Source organism: Xiphophorus maculatus, chromosome 5 (assembly GCF_002775205.1).
Source record: "Xiphophorus maculatus strain JP 163 A chromosome 5, X_maculatus-5.0-male, whole genome shotgun sequence".
NCBI lineage: Eukaryota > Metazoa > Chordata > Actinopteri > Cyprinodontiformes > Poeciliidae > Xiphophorus > Xiphophorus maculatus.
In genome coordinates this window covers 30,530,088-30,552,199 of record NC_036447.1, presented here as the reverse complement: position 1 = coordinate 30,552,199, position 22,112 = coordinate 30,530,088, and the positions used below count along the sequence as shown (strand labels likewise).

Genomic DNA, 22,112 nt, shown 5'->3' with positions numbered 1-22,112 from the left:
CAACCAGAAATCCTACTCAGAACTACAATGAAATGGCTTAGAGCAAAGGATGTTGATGTGTTAGAACGGCCCAGTCAAAGTTCAGGCTTAAATCCAGAGGAGAAACTGTGGATAAGATTTAAACTCACTCTCCATGAAGTCTGACTGAGCTCCAGTCACTGCAAAAGTGAATGTGTAAAACTGGTGGAGACAAGACGGCTGACAGCAGCAAAAGTTGGATGTACCAAGTATTGTCTGAGAGGGTCTGAATGCATATTAACTCTGGCCAGGTCTCCTGTCTGCAGAGGAAAAGCACCACAGCATGATCCTACCATCACCATAGTTACCAGATGAAATTACACACAAGTGGATTCTTACTTTGTGGTTAAATAACTGCTGAATGCAATCGGCTTCACTGGACATTATTTATGTGTATTAGAGTGAAGTTGGGATGAATATAAATGTGTGTCAATTTCTTCTGATTTTTAATTGAAAAATAAATTTAAAGCAATCAAAAATGTTCCTTCCACTTCACAATCGGGCACCACTTCAGGTTTGTCAGTTGTATGAGTATACATTAGATTGTTTGGTTGTAATGTGACAAAATGTAAAACAAAAAGTGTGATTTTTGCAACCCAAAAAAACAAAAAACTCTAAGATTTTAAATCTGTAAAACACAGTAGCTGGAAGTGAACTTTGACCTTAGTTTATCCCAACTTGTAACCCATATTTTCAGCAGATAACTTCAGCTGCATTTCTGTGGAGCGATAAAGTAGGAAACGTTATGATATATTCATAAAATTCACGCTTGATTGATTTTTTTTTTCTTCTAAAAAAACATTCACTAGGTTAGATACAGGAAGACTTGAAACCACACTGAGAGGTTTCCTGTAGTAATAAACAGGGAACTTCCTGCATAAAGGATGTCATATCATTAAAACGATATCTGAACAGTTGTAATACAAGTACAATGTTTTCATTCAGATTTGTTCATTACAGTTTACAGCCCCTGTTGCTACAGCACGTTATTATCCAAAGTGAGATTTTAACAGAACCTGATGTTCTGCATATAAGTACACTTCTGCCTGAAATAAACACATCAGGTGAATCTTTGTTCTCTGTATAAGTGGTGGACGGGCTTAAAACACCAGAATCAAGGTTACAGCAGGAATGATGTCATTTTTTGGATCTGGACTGCAATGCAGGACACATAATAATATGTCGCTTTCAACAAACAAACAAACAAACAGGTGTTCAGAAATAAACTGCCCCGGGTCTTAGATGTGCTGTCACGATACGGTGACTTTTCCGCGACAGAGTTTCATTCCAGACGCGCACGTCCACGCACAGCATGATGCGGCGGTCCTGTCCCGCCTCACTTACCGGACAGAATTGGAGAGAGCTCCGTCGGGACTCGTACTCCGCTCCGACGCCTTTTTGGAGTTAGAAGCAGGCAGCTTTCCGAAGGAGAAATGCGTCTGGTTGTCAGATAGATGTGGAGCTCAGGTGAGCATCCGCTGGGATCCTGGCCGAGCCGCAGCGCAGACGGACTGCGCAGCAGAGGCGGCAGACCGTGGCGGTGTTCTGAGCTTTCTCGCAACGTGATTGGGCCAGGTGGAACAGGCGCGTTCACGTGCACTTTCCACCTCTGTCGATCGATCGCGCCCGCGACAGCGTGTGACCTCCGGTGTCGATAACAAATCTGGTGCCTCAGGTGAGCTGGTGGAGTTCCGGTCAGACGTTTACATGAGCTCCGACACAAATGTCCTGATAATTGGGGCGATGAATGGTTTGTTCCTACCGCTGGTTTCTGATATGGGCCAAGATGGGCAGAGTAGCATTAGAAAGACACACAGACACCGGATAAAAAAACAACATCAAACTTAAATGTCAGTTTTCCTTCTTTTGTATTACCTTTATACATGAAGAACAGGGAGGCTATTTTATGTGCTTTGTTCATGACTGCACTGAATTTTATTTCATCCCAAAACTGTAGTACTGTAGCAACTGAATTTGATTGTCTGTCTCCCTCAGAAAATCCAATTCAGTTCATACAACAGTCATTTTCTCCAGTCAAGAAGAAAATGACTCAATAATTAAGAAAATCCATAATTTATATAGAAGTTAAATTCTTTGGAATATTTTTCATTCATTCTTTTTTTTAACTCTCCTTATCTGTGCCACACTAAAATCTTTCCTGTCCTGGTCATCTCTACATGTCTGGGAGCGCTGGCCAGTGTCCCAGAAATGATATGATTTCCTGCATTTTGTTTAGTTGGAAGCAGCAGCAGTGATCTGTCCTCTTGTCTTTCCCATTTTGAAGTGTGGCATGAGAAGACTGCTTTAGTTTAACTTTTTGTTGAAAAAAAAAAGTTGTTCTAAATGTGGTGTTTTTGTCCCGCCGCATAAATGTACTCAAATTACAGGTATGATTTTTCTACAATTTTTCATTTTAAGGTTATGCCTCTGCAATATAAAAGAAAGTAGTGTGAGGGCTCACTGCACTTATTTACCAGAGTGGAGGTCACTGTTCAAGGCAACACTAGACTGCAAAATAAAATGGACATCATTTGCTTTTCTTTCAAAATTTTATGAATGAAAGTTTAGAATGACCTTAATGTAACTAAGCTCCATTAAAATCTTGGGTACACAAAGACAGTTTACCTTTACTCATTTGACTACGAGTACATTTCCAGTCCCAGTCATTTCTCTCCTTTTGTTCCCTGGAAAACCGTTTGCTCCAGACGGAGCGGCGTTCCAACAGGCCACGTCTGAACTCACAATCCACTTCTAGATGAAACATGTCGCTGACGCTACGATCAACATTGTCGAAGCTTTCCTCAAGGATTATCCAGATCCTGTCAAATGTGTGGCTGTGGGTGTGGTGGGTTTGTGGAAGCATGGTGTGCGAGTGGGTGTGGGGGTGGGTGTGTGTGCATGTGGGGAGAGAGAGCACCTGGATTTAAGTAAACTCAGACAATTTCCAGTGAAAAAGCTCCACACTCTTGGCCATTGTGAGCGAGTGTGTCAACAGACCATTTACAATGAGCCGCTGGTGTCTGTAGGAAGACGGTTAACAAAATACAGGAAGGGACAGGTTACTTGAAAAATTGCCATTGTAAATCCTCATAGAGCAAGTCTGCAGCAGTCAGGGATATTGTTTGTTTCTTTTCTCACACACGATGCCCTGCAAAGATATTCCTACGCTTTGAAGTTTGGTTTTTTTTTTGTCTTTTTTTCAAATTATGTGACATTACCACACACTCCCATGGGACTTCACTGGGAGTTTATATAAAGCAGTGCAGAACTGGGAGGTAAACAAAAAAGAATGTGTTTATTAAAAAAAAGTTATTTATGGCTGAAATCAAAAAAGTATGGCATGGACCATCAAGTGCCTCATACTCGATTACGCCAATTAGTAAATAAGAGTAAACTTGAAAGATAGAAAGGTACAAAATATTGACACAGGGGGTCTCTGGGGGGGAAAAAAACAAGTATGCCACACTTTTCAAATTTATATTTGTAAAAATGTTAACCACTCAGTTTCCTTCCCCTTTTAAAATATGCACAAAATATCTCTAGAAAGCACATAAAAGTTCAGGAGGTAGACAGCTTTGTAAGGTGCTGTAGCACTCCATTTCATATCGACCGAAAACCTGAATTACACAATTCAGAATTCCTTTTTTGCTACCGATTGCATTTCAGTTTGCTGCTGCAAGCCCCAAATTAAAAGTCAAACTCTGAACACGGATACAGAAAGAGAAAGTTTTATTTTCCCCAAAGAGGTTGCACAACATTCCAAATCTTTTCATCTCAGCATTTGTTAACGTAACATTATTACAAAACGTGATTATCCCCTAGTACATACACAGGTACTAGAATGTTATTCTGGAGACCTTCAAGAAAAATAAACTGACAGGCTGCATTGGTCAATCCAGCATTAAAATATAGATTACAAATATATATATTTCTTTCAAGAAAATAACAGAATCTAGATTCACACCCTTAAACCGTTAGTGGGCCATAGGAAAAATACACGACATGAAGACAAATGGTTTTTTTTTTTCTTTTTAAATACACTTTAAATAGCCCCAATGACGTAAACTGGTAGCAGCCGCAGATGCTGGTCTTTACAGGCAAAAATGTATCAAGTTAATTGGATTTTGGTTCACACAGGCCTTAAACGTTTTTTTTGTGTAGTCCTAAATGCATAATTGTGCATATGTGCAAGATGTTTTGAAAACTAATTCATAAAGTTACTGGAGTTATTGTGCTGGATGTTTCCATCTCTGTGTGCTGTGACTGTTTGGTCCTTGGTCTGGAGGCCAGAAGCAGGAGTGTGTAAAGAGCAGGAGAAGAGATTGAAGGCACATTAAAGTGACATAAGGCTAGTCCTTCATCTTCTGGAATATAAGAGAATCTCTCATCTATTCAGTTTTATGTCCTGAAGATAGACGAGCTAAAAGCAGAGCGTGATGTTGACTAAATGATTAGAGCTTTTTTGGAAATGCTTTGGTTTTGCGAGAGATAAAAAAAGGGGGGAGATGCACATCTCATTTAACTTGCTTTGTTCGACATGAGTTAGCAGTCAGGAGCTGGGAGTTTAAAGCAGCTCAAAGTTAGCTAGCAATCCCATAGAAGAGGCTGATCCAGGTCTGCCTAGCGAGAAGTCCTGTGGGAAACCAAAACTTGATTTTGTAAACTTTGGTTTTTTGATCAATCAATGCTGGAGGTGTTGACCGGCAGACATTTGAGGCCTTACACACAGCAGCAGAGGACAAAGCACACACACTGTCTCAGCTAAATGTTAACCACATTACAAATAAAGCGCACTCCCCAAAGTCGCAGCTTGATAGTGAAAATAAAAACCAAATTACAGAATTCAAGACGGAATTTGTCCTGACAACAAAAAGCTTTTGTTTTAACTGTAGTAAAGCGATCATTTCAGTCAGCTGATACAAAAAAAAGAAAGAAAAGAATCAAGATTGTTGTGAGATTTAACAGCAGTCCTTGTCCAGTAGCTGCCGCTGGAACGCCAACATGTGTGGTGTGCTGGAATACGAACATTCATATTCTGGAGTACAAAAGGCCATTTAGAGTTTCATAAAGTGTTTACTGCTGGACCTCCCATTCAACAAGATCTGTCCAACAGTAGAAAAAGTGCGTCTCTTATGATTTGAAAGAACGACAGAAATGATTTAGGAAGAATAGACAAAAGGAGTTCAGGAGTTTGTTCCTTTTGTTAGAAGATTTCATTTCAGAAGCTGGAAAAGCAGCAACAGTTACAGCAGGAGGAAGGTTTCTGTAGTTTCCGTGGGAAGGTTTGGTCAAGCTCAGCCAGCCGGGAGTGTTTAGTGCTCTTCCAGCCAGGAGGGACTTTCCCCGCCAGGCATTTTCAACTTGATGTGGAACTGCTTGAGAGTCTGCTCCAGCTGCTGCTGGTTCCCAGCGTAGTATGCAGCTATAGCATTGTGGAAGAGGATGAGCTGGTTATGCAACACTTTCACCTAATGGAGGGACAAACAGCAAAGAATGCACTTCAGTACACTGATCCATACACTGAGAACCCGGGCAGATTTGTTGGTCCTCTTGGGTGGAAGTTGATTTTATTGCGGCTGCATAATCTCACACTGACGATGTGTAGAAAAGAAACTCTTAATTCAAGAACATTTATTCTCATGACTGGAAAGGCTCGTTTTGAAGAAATATATTTGGCGGCACAATTATCATGCTACTAATAATCACTTAGCAAAACTGAATCATCATTTAAATTTGCAGACTGGTTTTTGAGTTGATGAGAGTTTCCCGGAACTCAATTACTCAGGACGTCTGGTTTCCGACACAGGTACTTATTTTAGGTTTCCAGTAAGATGGATGGTAGAAAGACAAAAAAAAGTCTCCAAAGTCCATTTTGCTGTGTGCTGTTGTCAGCTGAGACTAGGATGAGTCTAAAACCAGGGATAAATGGTGGACAAGGATGACTACTATGGTGAGGGACCAATGAAGCTGTCTGTCTCTTTAGAGACACTGTTAAATTGCACTCTAGTAGTTAACTCAATTAACATTTCATTTGGCCTTTCAACAGATAAACGATACATAAAATATAGGGGTGAAGCAACTACAGTTTTATGGCTGCGTTTCCATGACAAATGTGTGCAAAAACCAATTTGCAATTGCGGTGTTTCCATTAAACAAGAAACACAATCTCACTTGAATAAGTCTGTTCATGCCAGAAGTCATTATAAACTGTCCTGCACTTCGTCTTTGCGGTTTGCATCAGTACCAACATCCGGTTGATGATCATGTGACTCGTGTGATGTGAAAGAATGTGTCTGTGCTGTTTTGCGAAATAAACCCATTTAAAAATCGCCTCTTCCTCCGCATCTCTCTTTCACTGCAGAACAAATAGAGGACAGCCACTGATTTTCAGACTTTTGTGGAGGAAGATAAGATTGTTGGATCAAAAATGGTTTCATGTGAAAGCATCGGCCAACTGCTGATTTCTCAAAATTAATGAAATCAGGGCAGATTTATCAGCTGGCAAATTTATTGGTGCATTCCTAAAATCATATGGGTCAAGACAGAAATATATATGTAAAAAAAAAAAAAAGAATGTAAAATGTTGTGCTCCTGGGAAATGGAGGAAGGGGAGGTTGTAAAAAAAACGGGGAAAAAACGCACACACACACACCAGATTGAGCCATCTTGTTAATTATCTTGAATGACGGATTGTTTTTGCCACTGAACTAATTGACTCATCTTAAAAGGTTTGATTTTTCAGTGAGAGATTACAGTAGAGCAATAAGAAAAATTAATTACTTCCAGGGTTTCAACACATATCCAACAGGAGAGCCAACAAACGTGTGCCTCTGTAGATCACCACAGCAGCAAGAGCCAGAAGCCAACCTTGTTCTCCTCCAGGAACTTCAGCTTCACAGAGACATCGTTCCGCATCCTTTCAAACTTCTCGCGGTGGATCTGGAATTGCTGCTGGGATTGCTCGATCTTCAGCACGGTGTTTCCGTCACGCGGTCCGAGGTTCAGCTCCTCCAAATCCGTACGATACGCGTCGTACTCGACCCTGCGCATGTTTAAATAAAGAACTCGCATCAGATCGATTAAAGTACACGTTTACATTTTATGTAGGAACAAACGGCTCAGAATGTGTTCTGACCAGACTCCATGAAACACTAGAGCAGAACTGGAGGTGGAACCAGATCGCTCTCACACAGGAATTACCTAGCAGCCTCATACTGTTTGATATTAATCATGGTGTCTTCGATTGTTTTGTCTACAAGTGTGTCCACACTAGAGATGAAGAAGTTGATGGCGGCCAGCAAAGTCTCTCCATTTTTGGACAGAAGCCTCTGTGTGTCGGCGTTGTAACCAAACTCCTCCTGAAAAAACATGTGGAAAATAACAAAACCGTTCAAGCAAACAAAGACGTTAAAACTAGTTAGACCTTAATGCAAAAACAATCTGCTTGCTATTTGTTGATGGGTTTCCTTCTCTCTCAAAATAATAATAAAAGAAAAATTCCAGCTCAAATGCACAAAAGACGTCTGATTTGTCAGTGAATTTTTTACTAAGCAACTCCTTCAATTCTTTGGTTAAGCAGCAGATTTTATTTATTCACCCATTTCTAAACACAAAATATAATTGCTAATGGTGGGACTCTGTTAAAATTTTGTAATCGACTTGAAGGGTTTGTAATTAATGGATCGCAATTAGTCAAAAACATTCAATTCAAAAACCTTTTTGAAGTTTTTTTTGATGTTAAATTATTGAATAAATAGACATGTGAGCTCAACAACAAATATATTACAGGTTTCTGACCTGTTGTTGGTGTAAAGTGCTTTCTAGTGTTTCAGGAACTCCTGATCATTCATGTAATGTCTTTGAAAAAAATACTTCTTTAGAAATGTGGACGTTTAATTCCTTTTATATTAATCATAAGTTTGAATACAAAATGATTGCCTGCTAAAGCCACTGCCATGAACAAACTGTCATCCAGGAAATGCAGAACTGTTAACATTAGATTATTGCTCACTGAGCTGAATGGTTGAATTTCTGACTAAAATACATTACTTTGAGCATCCTTTTATCATTATTTTATATTTTGGATTCATATTGTGTATTTAAATATATTTTGTATTTCAAAAAATATAAATATTCAAACTGTCTACTTAGAAATCTTGCCTCACCGTGACAACCCTGCGTTTAAGGCTTGAGGCCATTATCAATTTTAACATGTCTCTGTTTACATTTTTGTTATGCAGTAAATGGCAAATATGGCTGATAAAACATATAAATCAGTTATTTAGATTTACTGATTGAAAGAAGAATTTGTTGACTAATCATGAACAGGGCTTCCTCCAGTTTGTTGTGCTCCTCAGAGCCTCCTGTAGATGAATCCAGCCAGGTCAACCGCTCACACTGAAGCTTAAAGTCTGACTCACATGGAGCTCAGGTGACTTGAGGCTGAGGTCGGCGAAGGCGTCGCCCAGCAGCTTCTGAGTCTGCATTATTTGGGACAGCTGACTGGCCAGCGCCTGAGCCAGCTTGATCACATTCTGGTACTTTCTCTTGTTTTCGCGGAGCAGCTCGATCTGCGCCTCCAGCTCCAGGTCCACGGTCTTGGAGCCGCGGCCCAGCTTCTCCGACAAGATCTGCCGGGTGCACTGCAGAGGACAGCAGAGTTATGATCACAAACACTCGCACTGAGAGGAGCCTACGCTTGGAATGACACACACAACTTTTTTATGAACTGTGGCGCTGTTAGAACTCTGATGGAGTCAGCTGTACATTGTCCAAACCCCTCCATTACACATTTGTGAAATACATCCATTTTGACACAGCTGAAAAACCACCACATCCACAGGTAATCACTCGTAATCCTGATTGCCGCAAAACCTTTTTAGTTGGCAGTTGATGTAGGTAAAAATATCAATTCATCAATTCTTTGAGTTCATTTTTACAATTCTGAAAAACCTGTGGGTCGCCATGGTGACGAGCAGCTCACACTGTCACTACATCAGCTGGCTGTCATCAGGAGCGGCGAAAAAAAAAAAGTTTGTTTTTTTTAAAACTGCCATGTATCTATTAAATTTATTTGCAGTTACATGGTTAATGGAAACACTGCTACTGTAATAAAGTGACAGAAGATAAATAGGAGGGACAAGGAGAGAAGGAGGAGATGGACAGAATAAGAAAGGAAGCGCAGAGAGATTTACTTTATACGTGTTGATGCTCCACTTTCTGACTAGGTCAAGTTTTTCCATGGCGGGGTTCTTCAAGTCGTCCGACAGGACCACCGCTCCGCTGCCCGGTGGAGTTTTCATTGTGCCTGGATAGTTAAATGTCATTCATTTAGTGACTCAGTTATCAATATTAAAAGGAGAAAGAAAAACTCTATAGATAGAAGGCGACGTCTATACTTCTTAAAACAGGTTTTTTTCTGATTGTCAGCACTAAAAAAGGACAAAGCTCAGAAATAATGGTGAAGAAATTAAGAATAATCTAATTAAAATCACGAGCCTTTTCAGAGCTGAAGAGAGGATTAGAGATGTTTTTATAGACATTAACAAACTAAAGAGGAAATGGAAAGACAACCGAGAATGCAGAAAAACAATCAAGTGAAAATTCAATAAAACAGCAGATGTATATATATATATATATATATATATATATATATATATATATATATATATATATATATATATATATAGTAAGCTGATTGATGTACCGTTAGATTTTTAGTGAACCAGGTCACTGTGTAGGTGATTACGAGTATTTCCCTCTGTTAAACCAGACCAGTTAAACATACAGACATTACAAGCACATTGAGACGCTTATGGTCTGAATTTTTAGTCAATGTTTTTCACTCAGAATGTTAGTAGCAGTGAAGTGAGCCAAAATAATCAGGAGCGGCAAATAAATGTGGGTTTACTATGACTGACAATATAATGAGATATATTCTGAAAATCATGCAGCATTGATGTAACTGTTGCCCAGAGGTTTGAACAAGCGAAACACAAACAGAATGGCGAGAGCTGAAGAGTGTGTAAAGTTTGACGATGAGGACGTCCAGAAGCTCCACACAGAACCATCGCAGTTAAACTGGGGCTGAAATGCAGAAGAATCAAAGTGAGCGGAAAGAAGGCAGCCTTGGCTGGAAGGCAGGTTTTATGCTCCGTCTATGAACAGTGGGGTAGCTGGCCCTCACTAGCACCAACTCACCACGTTCCTGCTGGGCAGTTGGTGTAGGTAAAAATATCAATTCATCAATTCTTTGAGTTCATTTTTACAATTCTGAAAAACCTGTGGGTCGCCATGGTGACGAGCAGCTCACACTGTCACTACATCAGCTGGCTGTCAAATAAAATAGTTCATCTTGAGTTTATTTGCTTTTGGCAAGCAGCTATTGGTGGGCATTAAATTGGACATATCAATAACCTAAATCAACCAATCAGACCCAACCCCCCAAAACACAGCTTACTGCTCTTGTTTGTCTGAAACTAAAATGGCGGTGGTGCGATGTTCTAAATCTGGCAGTTTGACATCATTTGCGACCAGCGCCACAGTGATCTTGTGATGATACAGTTGGCTCTGATACAGAATAACTTGGAAAAATCAATCTATAAATGCCTCAATTCATTAATTGAAAATTGGAACTCAGCATCAAGACCTGCTATGTGAGCAGAGCTTTAGTCATCTGATCCAGGTGTTGGACCAGGGAGGCCCTCGAGGACTGGAGCTTGAAAATCCTGATCTAAGATAGAGACATTTGCCAACATTCCCATAAAACGATTGGATCTTTGTCTGATCTGCTCTTCCTCCATTATGTGAGTAAGGCTCCGTTTAGAGTACTCTGTGCCACCTTCTGCAAGGATAAAAGACTGCGAGCAGGAACTGGCAACAAGTTGGAAATGTAAAAGGAATTTCTCCCAGACAGAGCTTGTTAAGGTTCTAAAATTTGTTTCAGAAAGATTTGCATCTAAATCACCGTAAAGAAACTTAAGATTATTTCAGCTAGACGTGCTGATGCAGAGGAAATATTTAGAGAGCCCACAAGCAAAAAAGGGAAAGAGTTTTGTCATGAATGAAGCGCAGCCTGCAGAAACAAGCAGAAGATTAAAATGCGTTAAGTTGTGATTCATGATCGTCTAATTGAAACACTGTAGCTTCAGGTACCTGAGTCCGCCTGACTATCGCTGAAGGAGCGCGCCAGGCGGCTGGCGACAGCCGAGCTGGGAGCTACAGGACTCACAGGAGAAGAGGGCAGGCTTGCCGACTCTGGGAAACATTCACAGTTATGATTCAGCAGTAGATTTACTTCCTGCCATTAAATTATAAATGGGGATATCCCCATCAGTGTTGACCCCTTTTTATAGTAGTGTTTACGCTGCAGACAAGAGTGCACAAATGTACAAAAGGGCTTCCTGAACTGCTGAGGAGAACAACGTGGAAAATAACCATGGCAACACTGAGGTGAACAGGCTGTCACAGCTCTCTGCTCTACAGGGAGGCTTTTATTAGAATTTCTAACAAGCACCTGACGATGAAAAGGATATGAGGGTTACAACCAGGAGATCAGAGCAAACTCATTCAATTCCAATCAGCGCCCTCTTCCTCACATTCAAATTTGGCCTTTCAGTAGAGATTAAAACAAAGGTGGAGAACTGGGGCACGTGCAGATTGTTAGGCCTGTTATGATCATGAATTTTGTGGGACGATAAATTGTCACAGTAATTACTGCGATGCGCAATAATATTGTTGTTTGAGACCATTTTCAAGTAATATACTGATAATGACATAAAAATAGAAATTTGCTCTCTCAAAGATTAATACAATCTAATTTTGTAAAGAACACCTGACACTGGAACTAGACGGCCTAAATAAAAAACATCAAAAACAATAAATAAAAAGAACATAAACACACTACTGAAACCAGAAATGAAATGGATTGTGAAGTCTCTAAAAAAAAGCCCTTCAAAAAAATATCATCAGAATGGAAATGATTAAGTTCATTTTGTTTTATCCTGCAACTAATTGCTTATTGAAATTGGCTTACAGATTGTAAACATAACATGTTCATATAATCAAAAAGGACGAAAAATAAAAAGTCTGACTAGCAGACTCCTGCTACACAAAACTTAACAGTTGTTGAACAGAAAAACAAAAAGAAGGGGAAAACAGGGGGTGTGGGGGGGGGGGGGGGGGGGGGGGGGGTAATTGTTTACCTATGTGTGGTCCTGATTCTATGACGCCCTCTGGTGGTGAGACGAAGCTGCTGGCAGAGACAGAAGAGTCCGAGACCTTCACGCTCCCTGGAGGAGCGGAGTGGGAATCCTGTGGAAATGAGACTTCTGTTCACAGTGGAAGTGGAAGCTCACATGTGGTCACCTTCCTAAAATGATGGCCTAAGTCAATTAATGCAAAAGGTGATTTTTGCAAAAAATAAATTAATAAAAAAAATATATATATATAAAATCGCTATCTCTTTCTTTCCAAAAGATGTTTTAGGCCAAAAAATAAATAAATTACTCAACTACAAAATGACCATTATTTTAGGATGGTGAGAATATTTAGCAGAGACTTGCTGTACTAAAGGTTTTAGGTAAAGTTCGACTGTTAAGAAATAACGAGACTGAGGAGAGAGTGAAGATGCCAAAGACTGCGCCCAGAGGCCTACCCTGAGGAACACCTTGTCTGGACTCTGATCCAGGTCTCCATTGCTGGTGACGGGGATCTCAGCGGCTGAGCCTCGGTGACAATCAGCCATTGTGCTCTCCTGGAACCAGGAGGAGAAATGGAGCCGTTACTGGAGCAGAAGACAGAGAAGTCGAAGAGCTCTCCAACCAACACAACTGTGTTCTGCCACCTTCTGGACACCACCGCAATATTGGCCAAAATCTAAACAAATGGGCAACTTCCCAGTGAACAATCATCTGAATATTATACATTACATGGCAAAAGTATTCACAACAGCTGGATTTTCACTTTTTGACAAGTTGCAGCCACAAACCTAAAAAGAAAGTTGTTGCTTCTTTAGTCAACAAACAAAAAGATGACCGCCATCTGAGAAGGAAGACAAATTCAAAAAATTGTGTGTTGACTATATTGTTGTAGAGGTCAAACAGAAAGGGTGCACAGATTGCAGTTTTCTGGCCGATCGGCGATTACCGATATTTAAAAAGCCCGACCTTCCGATTCCGATGTTTTGGTCTCAAATGTTGCTAAATATAGCAAGAATATTGCTGAGTAACCAATGGAGTGACTATTAACTGCAAATGTGCAGACGTGACCTGGTGGGCCGGTCTGACAATCAGGCCTCTCACAGAAGAGCAGAGGACAGAGGCTGATTTAAGATCGAGGTTTAAGATCAGCTTCAGATGCAAGTATCGGCCGATCACAAATCACCAAAATTAATTACATTCGGAGCAGCTTTATCAGTGCACCCTTATTAAACAGGGTTAAGTTGTCAAAATGGATTTCAAACTTTAGAAAAAAAAATGTTTAAATCGCAGGTCCATGCCGACTCTGGAGGAGCTGCAGAGACACACGGCTCTGGTGGGAGGGTTTACCGACAGGACAAATGGCAACTATGCCCTCTCAAAATCTGACCTTAAAGACATGCAGCTTCAACTGCAGAAAAATACAACAAAATCTATTTTTTAAACCAAAAAAAAAATTTCCAAGGCGCTGAAAAATGTATCATCTCAAGCTGGAACTTTCTTTAAATCAACCAGCAGGTTGAAAGATTTTCATGATCATGTTAAATGTTGACCAGGACATCCAGCTCTAGTCCAGCCAAAGTCTGCGTCAGTTATCAGCACTACCGTATTTTGCAGCACACATACTGGCTGATTACCAGACAACGCGATGCAACATGCAGAGAGAACGACGCGTTTTCCTTTTGCACAGCTAACATCAGGTGTACAGGCATTATGGGTGTATTCAAGGCCTTACCACCAAGTCAGTCATCTTAGATTGACTATTGTATTACAGTTTCTGTCATTCTAATTAAAGGTTGATTTAAAAAACAAAAAAAATCCTGTGAAAGGGAGATGAAATAAACTTCACATACTTTTCAAAATGGGGTAAACCGCTAAAAACAATAAAAGCCTAGAAAAGTTTTTCAGCACGTTCGAATGGCGCTGTTTGTGTGACGCACACAAACAGAAGAGGAACTGTGTCTAACAATAAGAGAGAACTACAAAAAGTTCCTAAAGTCTAAAAGCTACTATTGACTGTTAACTTAGAAAGCAGATCCCATTTCTACAGCTGGAACCTCAATGTGAAGACGTATAGTCTGAAAATAAAGACTGTTCTGAAACATCTGTGAGCTGCCTCCCTGGAGAGCCACAGGGTGTGGCTACACACACTTTACATACGCTAGTTATAGACTCGGGGCTCGGTTTAATTTTACAACCTAATCAGTGTGGAGCTGGAAACTGGGACACTGACCTAATCAGCATGACGCTCTGAAGCAACTCCATGAGGTTTAACTGTGAAAGTTGCAGCTTCAAACGGCTAAAACAGTATTTATGAACAGTTTAGACTGTCAGGAAACGCTGAATAAGATCTTTCATGCAGTGTGTAAATAATTCAAATAGCTGCCAGATCATTGGGTAACAGGATCCTGGTCTTGTAAACCAAGTGTTTCATTTTGGAAGTTTTGTTCATACTAATCCACTAAAATATTTGTAAAACACTGCTTTTATTTGATTTTTAAAAAATTACAATTTATGATCCTACCAACAGTTTATTTGACAAATTAACTGATGAGTAACCAAACAAAAAGTTAAAGACAGAGAATATAATATACATGAATGAAATAAAAAGTGATCAACAGTACAGGATAAAAGGTAAATAAATAAACTTCGATTTGATCAAATATTGGGAGCTGAGACAGACGCATAATTCAGCCCTAAATAATTCATGTAGGTCTGTTCCCACCAGGCCTATTTTTGATGTAATAATGTGTTTAAATCAATATTTACATTGGACGATTTTTTTTGTGAATTTGAACTTATCGTTGCTTGAACAGGTAATTTACATGTTTAAAGTACTTTGGAGTATTTGGGTGATCCAAGGTTTCGTTGCAGCACAACAGTCATTCATGAGCAGCTGAACAGACGACAGCAGCTACAGAGACGACGCTGGAGGCCAGATCGTTTTGAACCTGCACAGTAAACTGTGAGGGAGACTCCTGTCTGTGTTTATGCAAAAAGTAGTGTTAATCATTCAAGTTTGAATGAATAACACCCTACAGCAATCAGCTTTCAAGTACTTAACTGTAAAGAAATAAATAAGTAAAGAAACTAATCATGTTTAAACCAGGGGCTGCACAGTGGATCAGTGGGTAGAGCTGTTGCCTTGCAGCAAGAAGGTCCTGGGTTCGATTCCCGGCCTGGGGTCTATCTGAATGGAGTTTGCATGTTCTCCCTGTGCATGCGTGGGTTCTCTCTGGGTACTCCATGACTGTCAGGTTAATTGGTCTCTCTAAATTCTCCCTAGGTGTGAGTGTATATGTGGTTGTTTGTCCTGTCTGTCTCTGTGTTGCCCTGCGACAGACTGGCGACCTGTCCAGGTTGACCTTGCCTCTCGCCCGGAACGTTAGCTGGAGATAGACACCAGCACCCCTCCTGACCCCACAGGGGTGTTAGAAAATAGATGGATTTAGGTTTAAACCAGACTAATCAAATGAATTTACGAACCATATAACTGTTTATAGGAGAATGGTGCTAACATGATTTTTCCTTTGGCGTTTCATTTTTTTTTTCCTATTAGACATTCTGAAAGCTAACTTGTTTATTTCTAGATAAATGATAATAATGTCATTTTTTATAATAAAATGACAATAAATGACGTAATATGGTAAACGTCATAACAAATTTGATTTGTTATGATAGAACTGACATGTCTTACATTTAACAAAATTCACTTTAAAATGCAAATATTTGCTTACATATTTTAAATGATTTTGATGACATTAAAAAAAAAATATGTACAAAATATTATTTTCTTCCTTTTGAAATGTAGCTCAGATGGAACCAGCCAACCAGTGGAGGCAGGCACACAAACACACATACACACACACACGCTGGTGCAGAATGCACCCAGGTGCTTTGCTCTCTTTCACACACACACAAATCAAGTTTGATGAAAAACATCTTCAACTTTTTGAAGTTAAAAATAAAGAAAACAAAACAAAAAATAAAGTTTACAGAATTAGGTGCCGAGTAAAACTAATGTTGGTTTTGTTGACTAGTCACAGCAGCCCTATATGACCTTTATGATTCTCACTCAATTTTCAAATAATGATATAAAATTTGCTTTAATATCTGAGTGGAATGCGTCTCTTTGTTGCAACAATTTAAAAACATAATGATGTTACTTTCCTTTTTTTCATTAAAAAAAGGAAAGTAATGAGCAAGGAGCTGATTTTAGCATATGTGTCAAAGTGTGTTGACTGTTGTATTATGTGACAGAGCCATACATAATGAAAGGCTATGGGACACCAGCATGCAGGCAGCACACACAGGCCTGGCTCTACCTGTCTGACTGCATGCTGCACATCGGACTGCTTCCAGTCTGATGCTCCACTTTATCTGATTCAGGGGCGTTAAGACGAACAAACAAAGGTAACTAAAGTTTTGTAAAGTAGTTCGTAAACTTTATTTTTCATTAGAGATCTACCAAAACTACACATGCAGGCTGGTCACGATCAATTTTGCTGGACGATAAATTGTTCCAGAAGTTATTGCGATAAACGATAATATTGCTGTTTTGAGACCATTGTTACGAAATACAATAGTAATGACAAAATAATAACACAAGAACACATTCTAAAAGATCAATAAACTTTGAATTCTAATGAACATTTAACACTGGAACTGGAAGATGGTTTAAATCTCCAAAATAAATAAACAAAACAACAAATAAAATGAATTATGAAGTCTGTACACAGAATTGTCCTTCAAAAAAAAAAGGCTGGTTGAGACCAAAGTACCAAACTGAAGACTTTTATCCTTTTATCATACAGTTTTTGGTAGAAAGAGAAAAAAATTTAAAAAAGAGAACATGAACGATAAATCATTCTAAAGGAAATTGTTGAGTTTGTTTTAATTTACCATGCGATTAATTGATTTATTGATTATTGTAGATACTTAGGTATATATGCCTTGTTTTATATGGCAACCTTTTAAAGGATGGGACCTGAACTTCAACCAATTATGATGCCTCAAGAGTCAAACACACTGGAGACAGCGCACACGCACACACACAATGGTAAAGAGGCTCCAATCAACTGAGCCATGTAAAGTGACAGGATGTAGTTTGAATCCCTACAGCTTGCTGCCCTGGAGACGAGCCAGACTGGTGAGGGAGTGACTGGTGGAAACAACAATCCCATTGTCCAGCCTGCTACGTCAGCAAATAAGGAAATGCTCATATATTGCCTCTTGACTGAAGAATGTGCTGAATGGGACTGCAATACAACGGAACAACCACAAATAAATGAATCTGTAAATTGACCCATGATCTGCTGTGATCTGTGCAGATGTTCTGATGTTCAATAAATGCAGCAAAACTAAGAGCTTCCAAAAATATTCAGTCTATAAACATAAACCAACATCATTTATGTTGATGCACTTTTAAGTGTAATAACTAAAATGAAAAAAAAGTATTTGGGATATGTACTTTGTTTATTAAAGAATTAAAAACCACTTTATCTATGAACCTGCAGCACATTTTTAATCCTTCATTTGTCGATAATCTAATTTGGAAGGTCAAAAAATAAAAAAAATTAAAAATCTAAATCAGTCAGTAAAAGCCTTATTGGTGCATCTTTGGAAACCATCAATGCAATTAGCACAGCAACCCTGAAGTGACATCAGGCAACCAAACTAAAGGATTTATAATATTCACTGCAAAAACCTGCAAAGAAATAATTACTTGCTGCAAGGTGAAATTATTAAAGTATAACACTTTGTAACACAATAAAATGCATATTCAGAGTTAAATTAGTTTGCAATGAGACAGAAAAAATCTGCACACTTGATCTTCTATGCAGAAATGCATGAAGCGCATCACTGAGCAACAGCCTGCCAGTTGGGAAGAATGCCACCAAGCCCACAACCAACATCAGCAGGTTCCTTCCAAAAGCTCCAGTAAAGCATCTTAAATCCAACACACAACTTCAGACTAAAGCAAAGACAGAATATGCAACAAAAGCACCGTAATAATTCATTTCTAAAAAAGAAGCACAATCACGTGCAACTGAATAAATGGATTTAACAGGAAGAGCCCACCACCATTACTGGAAACCAAGAAATAAAACGCGACAGGCTGCAGCGCAGAGAGGAAGTGCCAGAAAGGCTCGATTTTCAATAATGAATGTAAATAAATATCACCTTTGTTTCTGAGAGAGAATCTCCGTTTCCCTTTGGTGTTCTGGCCGATTCAGCCTGGAGTTTAGCCCCGCTGCCCACCCTGCTGGACGCCACAGTTCCTGACAGAGGACCCTCGTCCTGCACCTGAGCATCCTTACTGTGTGACTCTGCGGTTTCTTCATCACTGTTAATATCAATCTCATACAGTACGTCAGCTTTGTCCTCTCCTCCCCTGCTACTGGGTGCTACCTCTGGAGGCACATCCTCACTCAAACTCTCCTCTGTTTCATCAGCCTCCTCACAATCCCTCTGAGGGTCCTCTGCTGAGGTCTTCCCCGACTCAGCCTCAAGACTAACTTCAGACATCCCTGAAACAAGACACACAGGACAGGATGAAGGCGTCCACATGCTGCACTGCAAACGTACGATAGAACACCAGTTGGCAAAGGGATCCCCTTTTTTTCACTTTCAATACCGACCAAGATATCTGAGGTTTAGTATCGGCTGAAGCCGATCAGATACAGGAAAAACAGATGAATTGACTTAAAATGTTTCTTTTTTTAAACATACAAAATGTACCCAAATACAATTTTATTTGATACCTTTGCACCAGTACAGCTAATTCAAATACACAAGCTTAGTCAAACATGTAAGAGCAACTTTAATTTGTTCAGTCAGTGCAATTAGGAGGATAACAGCCAATGTAAAACACATTTTTTTAAAAACTGAGAAAAACTTTAGGTTGCTTGGTGAAATATGCAAAAACAAACTGCAACAAACCTTTCAAGTGGTTCTGCAAGTGCAAACAGGAATTCTAAATAGAACATAAAATAAATTTGGCACATCGACACTGATGACACGCCATGAAAATTATTTTTCAATATTGGGACAGATGCACATTAATATTGGAGCGCTACATCTTCGTTAGCAATACCGTTGAGTAGCGAGAAAAGGTGCTTTTACAAAGTATTCCTAACCCTTCGATGTTTCCACGTTTTATGTTACAAATACAGAAAAGAGAAACAAAAATGACACTTTGCTTTAAAGTCCTGAATTAAAAAAAACTGAAAAACATTTGGATTCAACCCATTTTACTCTGACACCCCAAAAGAAACCCAATGAAAAAATTGTCTTCAGGTGTCAACAGGCCCAGTAACAAAAGCATTATTCATAGAAGCTGAGCTGCAGCTCAGGTGGGAGAGTCTGTCCTTAATGTAACCAGAGGTTCTCAGGACTCGCTGTCCTGCATGCTTAATGCGTTTCCCTGCTGTCACACACGCGCACACACACCTTAACGAGTTAGCGATCTGCAGGACAGATGCAAATCTTTCAGTGTCCAGCAATCCAATTCCAATTTTTAGGGTTAAACAATTTTCGATTAAGAAACCATTTTTCTAATCAGACGAGAGATTCTGTTTAAATTATATGACAGTGTAACCAAAGATAACTTTTATTTAAAATAATTCTACAAAGTTCCATATGCTATCAAATTCCATCAGTTTACAGTTAAACAAAATAGGTTTGTGCATAAAATTATGTACGGTAACTTAAATTACCAGTATTAAGTTAGCGGAGCTCCCAGGCTTTTTTCGGGGCCCAGCTCTTTCTCAAATCGACAATAATCTGTGGTTAGACTGAAAACTTCTGTTCACAGACTCTCTCCACCCAATTGGCCTCAGTTTACAGTGGAATGTAGTTCTGTAAATTTACTTAGATGGGGCTAAAAACAAATGCACACCATACTCTTCTGATTTTATTTGTTCAATATTCAATAACTTTCTTGTGTGAACACCACCAAAAAGATAATTGTAGCCAACAAGGCCAGCTGAGCCTCCATGTAGAGTAGATATGCTCAAAGCAATTACCTTCTGTTACAGCAGGTCTCATCAACTGTGACCATACAGAAATCCAATGTCAGCTGCCTTATCTTCAAATCTGTACCTTTATTTTATTGCCCCCTCCCCTTAAATCTGCAAACTCTGCATAAATATTAACATTTGTGAAATGCAATCTACAACACAGTCCATTTAGAATACTTCTCTGTAAACCTTTGCACACACAAAGGTATTTTAGCAACCCATCACCCCGTATATTTAAATTACAATTGACAAATAGAAGCACATAGTATTTGTTCCTCTGTGTAACAGCCTCACACCCCGGAAGAGACTCAATAGTTGGCAAGGTTGGGTGGATCGCCTGTTGCAGCACAGTCACGTGACGAAGGTATCAAAAAGTACTATTAGTACTACTTCAATCCAGAATCGTCCCGTTTTGGCTCAAGTGATCGCCTCAAATAAACCAGACAAAATATTTTAAAAGCAATAGACTAATATAAGAAACGTTTCAGAGTAAAACACTCATGCCCACACATCTGAATTAAGGTGAACGTCTGACTAGCAGACGTTGACGCTCCTAGCCTGGGGTAATGCAGCTAAACAGCAGACGACAAACTCAAGGAAAATGTCTACTAAAGCATGTTAGTTGGCTAAAAACTGAAACATAGTTTTGATTGGAACGCATACAAAGCCCAGCAGGGGAATGACAAATGCTATAAAGTTGGAGACGTTACCTCTCTGCGGATGCGGCTAACTATTAGCTGCGAACTGCTAGCCGTCGCAGTAGTTCTCTGAAACCTTTAAGCGCTGCCTCTCCGCCAAAACCAGAGGTTCTCTTGAAAGTTGTTGCGCAGACTGTTGGTGCAAACTCTGCGGATAAACTACTACCTGGACATCAGTGGTTCCTAACACTCAAGCAAGGCAGAAGTGATGTCTAGACCCCGGAAAGACTCCAATACCAGTGCAGGCCCACAAAGCTATTATTATCAGAACAAAAGCTTTGGAGTACGCGGGCGCCCCCTGTTGATGTAAGATGCTCTTTGCAGTTTGGCAACTCTAAATTTTAGGATTCATCGCCAAAAAAACCCCAACAAAAACAACTTTATTAAATATTAAGGCATCCTCAAACCTGGAGCATAAATATTTTAAACCTGATTATTTTTACTGAGTTTGATATTCTACAAGCACTACAGTACTGTACAGCCTCACCTTTGCTCGTATTGTGTTATGTTGCTACCACAAACTTGAATGTATTTTATTTAGTGTATGTGCAAGGAGACTAACACAAAGTAGGGGATAATTGTTAACTGGAAAATAAAAGACGCATGGTTTTAATTGCATACTTTTAAAGCATGCTTTAAATCATTACAGTTACATGTCCTTTAGATCAGCTTTCTATCAGTGAAGCACATGTGGAGTTTGAAATTGTTACAGATTTACTTTGCAAAAATACTCAAGCTCAGTTAGCATTGATTTTCAATCCTACTTGTGGATCTATTGAATTTAAATCTTTACTTTTACTTGGCCGTTCTGACACATGCTGCTGAACTTAATATAGTGATTAGGTTGAAAAACGGACTTGTAAAGGCCAAGTCTGTGAGGTTGTAGTGGAACAAATGTAAAAACTAAGGAACTGATGAGCTGGATGAAGACACAGCCACCAGAGACTCTATTTCCACTCTATTGAGATTTACAATGACAAACCCTCTTCAGTATGCCTCTTCAAATCTTCTGGTTTGTTCTTTTCAGAGCTGTAACTTTCTTCTAGTGAAACCATTGATTGATTAATTTGAATCTATTCTTGGACTCACCGTGAATCGGAAATAATACAGGTTTCCTGAAGGTTTTGGGTTAAAATTGACTGATGTTTAGAATTGTTCATAATCCTACCTACCGTGGA

General features: G+C 39.4%; 2 protein-coding genes across 4 annotated transcripts in view; both read right to left on the bottom strand.

Moving 5' to 3' along the window:
• Positions 1-1,526, bottom strand: part of fhdc1 (FH2 domain containing 1) — a 33,889-nt gene extending 32,363 nt beyond the window's left edge. The window contains exon 1 of the mRNA XM_023333064.1: positions 1,363-1,526. The gene's annotated coding sequence lies outside the window, so the exon portion shown is untranslated. The remainder of the gene's footprint in view (positions 1-1,362) is intronic.
• A 2,202-nt stretch (positions 1,527-3,728) lies between these two features.
• arfip1 (ADP ribosylation factor interacting protein 1) lies at positions 3,729-21,208 on the bottom strand. 3 transcript variants are annotated; one of them, XM_023333670.1, is made up of 10 exons: positions 20,947-21,208; positions 18,399-18,745; positions 12,674-12,772; positions 12,222-12,330; positions 11,173-11,274; positions 9,213-9,325; positions 8,439-8,660; positions 7,219-7,376; positions 6,886-7,060; positions 3,729-5,486 (listed from the first exon to the last, which is right to left on the bottom strand). In XM_023333670.1, exons 2-10 carry the CDS (start codon positions 18,741-18,743, stop codon positions 5,331-5,333), a joined length of 1,479 nt encoding a protein of 492 aa, XP_023189438.1. In that variant the 5' UTR covers positions 18,744-18,745; positions 20,947-21,208; the 3' UTR covers positions 3,729-5,330. The 3 variants fall into 3 exon arrangements, with proteins under 3 accessions (XP_023189438.1, XP_023189439.1, XP_023189441.1); XM_023333671.1 differs by lacking the exon at positions 11,173-11,274; XM_023333673.1 differs by lacking the exon at positions 18,399-18,745.
• Positions 21,209-22,112: the final 904 nt, after the last annotated feature.

Coding starts and splice junctions, on each gene's coding strand:
- arfip1 (XM_023333670.1), bottom strand. CDS start 18,743: ATGTCTGAAGTTAGTCTTGAGGCTGAGTCGGGGAAGACCTCAGCAGAG. Junction 9,326..11,172: donor CGATAGTCAGGCGGACTCAG/GTACCTGAAGCT, acceptor TTAACTATCCAG/GCACAATGAAAACTCCACCG. Junction 7,377..8,438: donor TCAAGTCACCTGAGCTCCAT/GTGAGTCAGACT, acceptor ATGTTTTTTCAG/GAGGAGTTTGGTTACAACGC.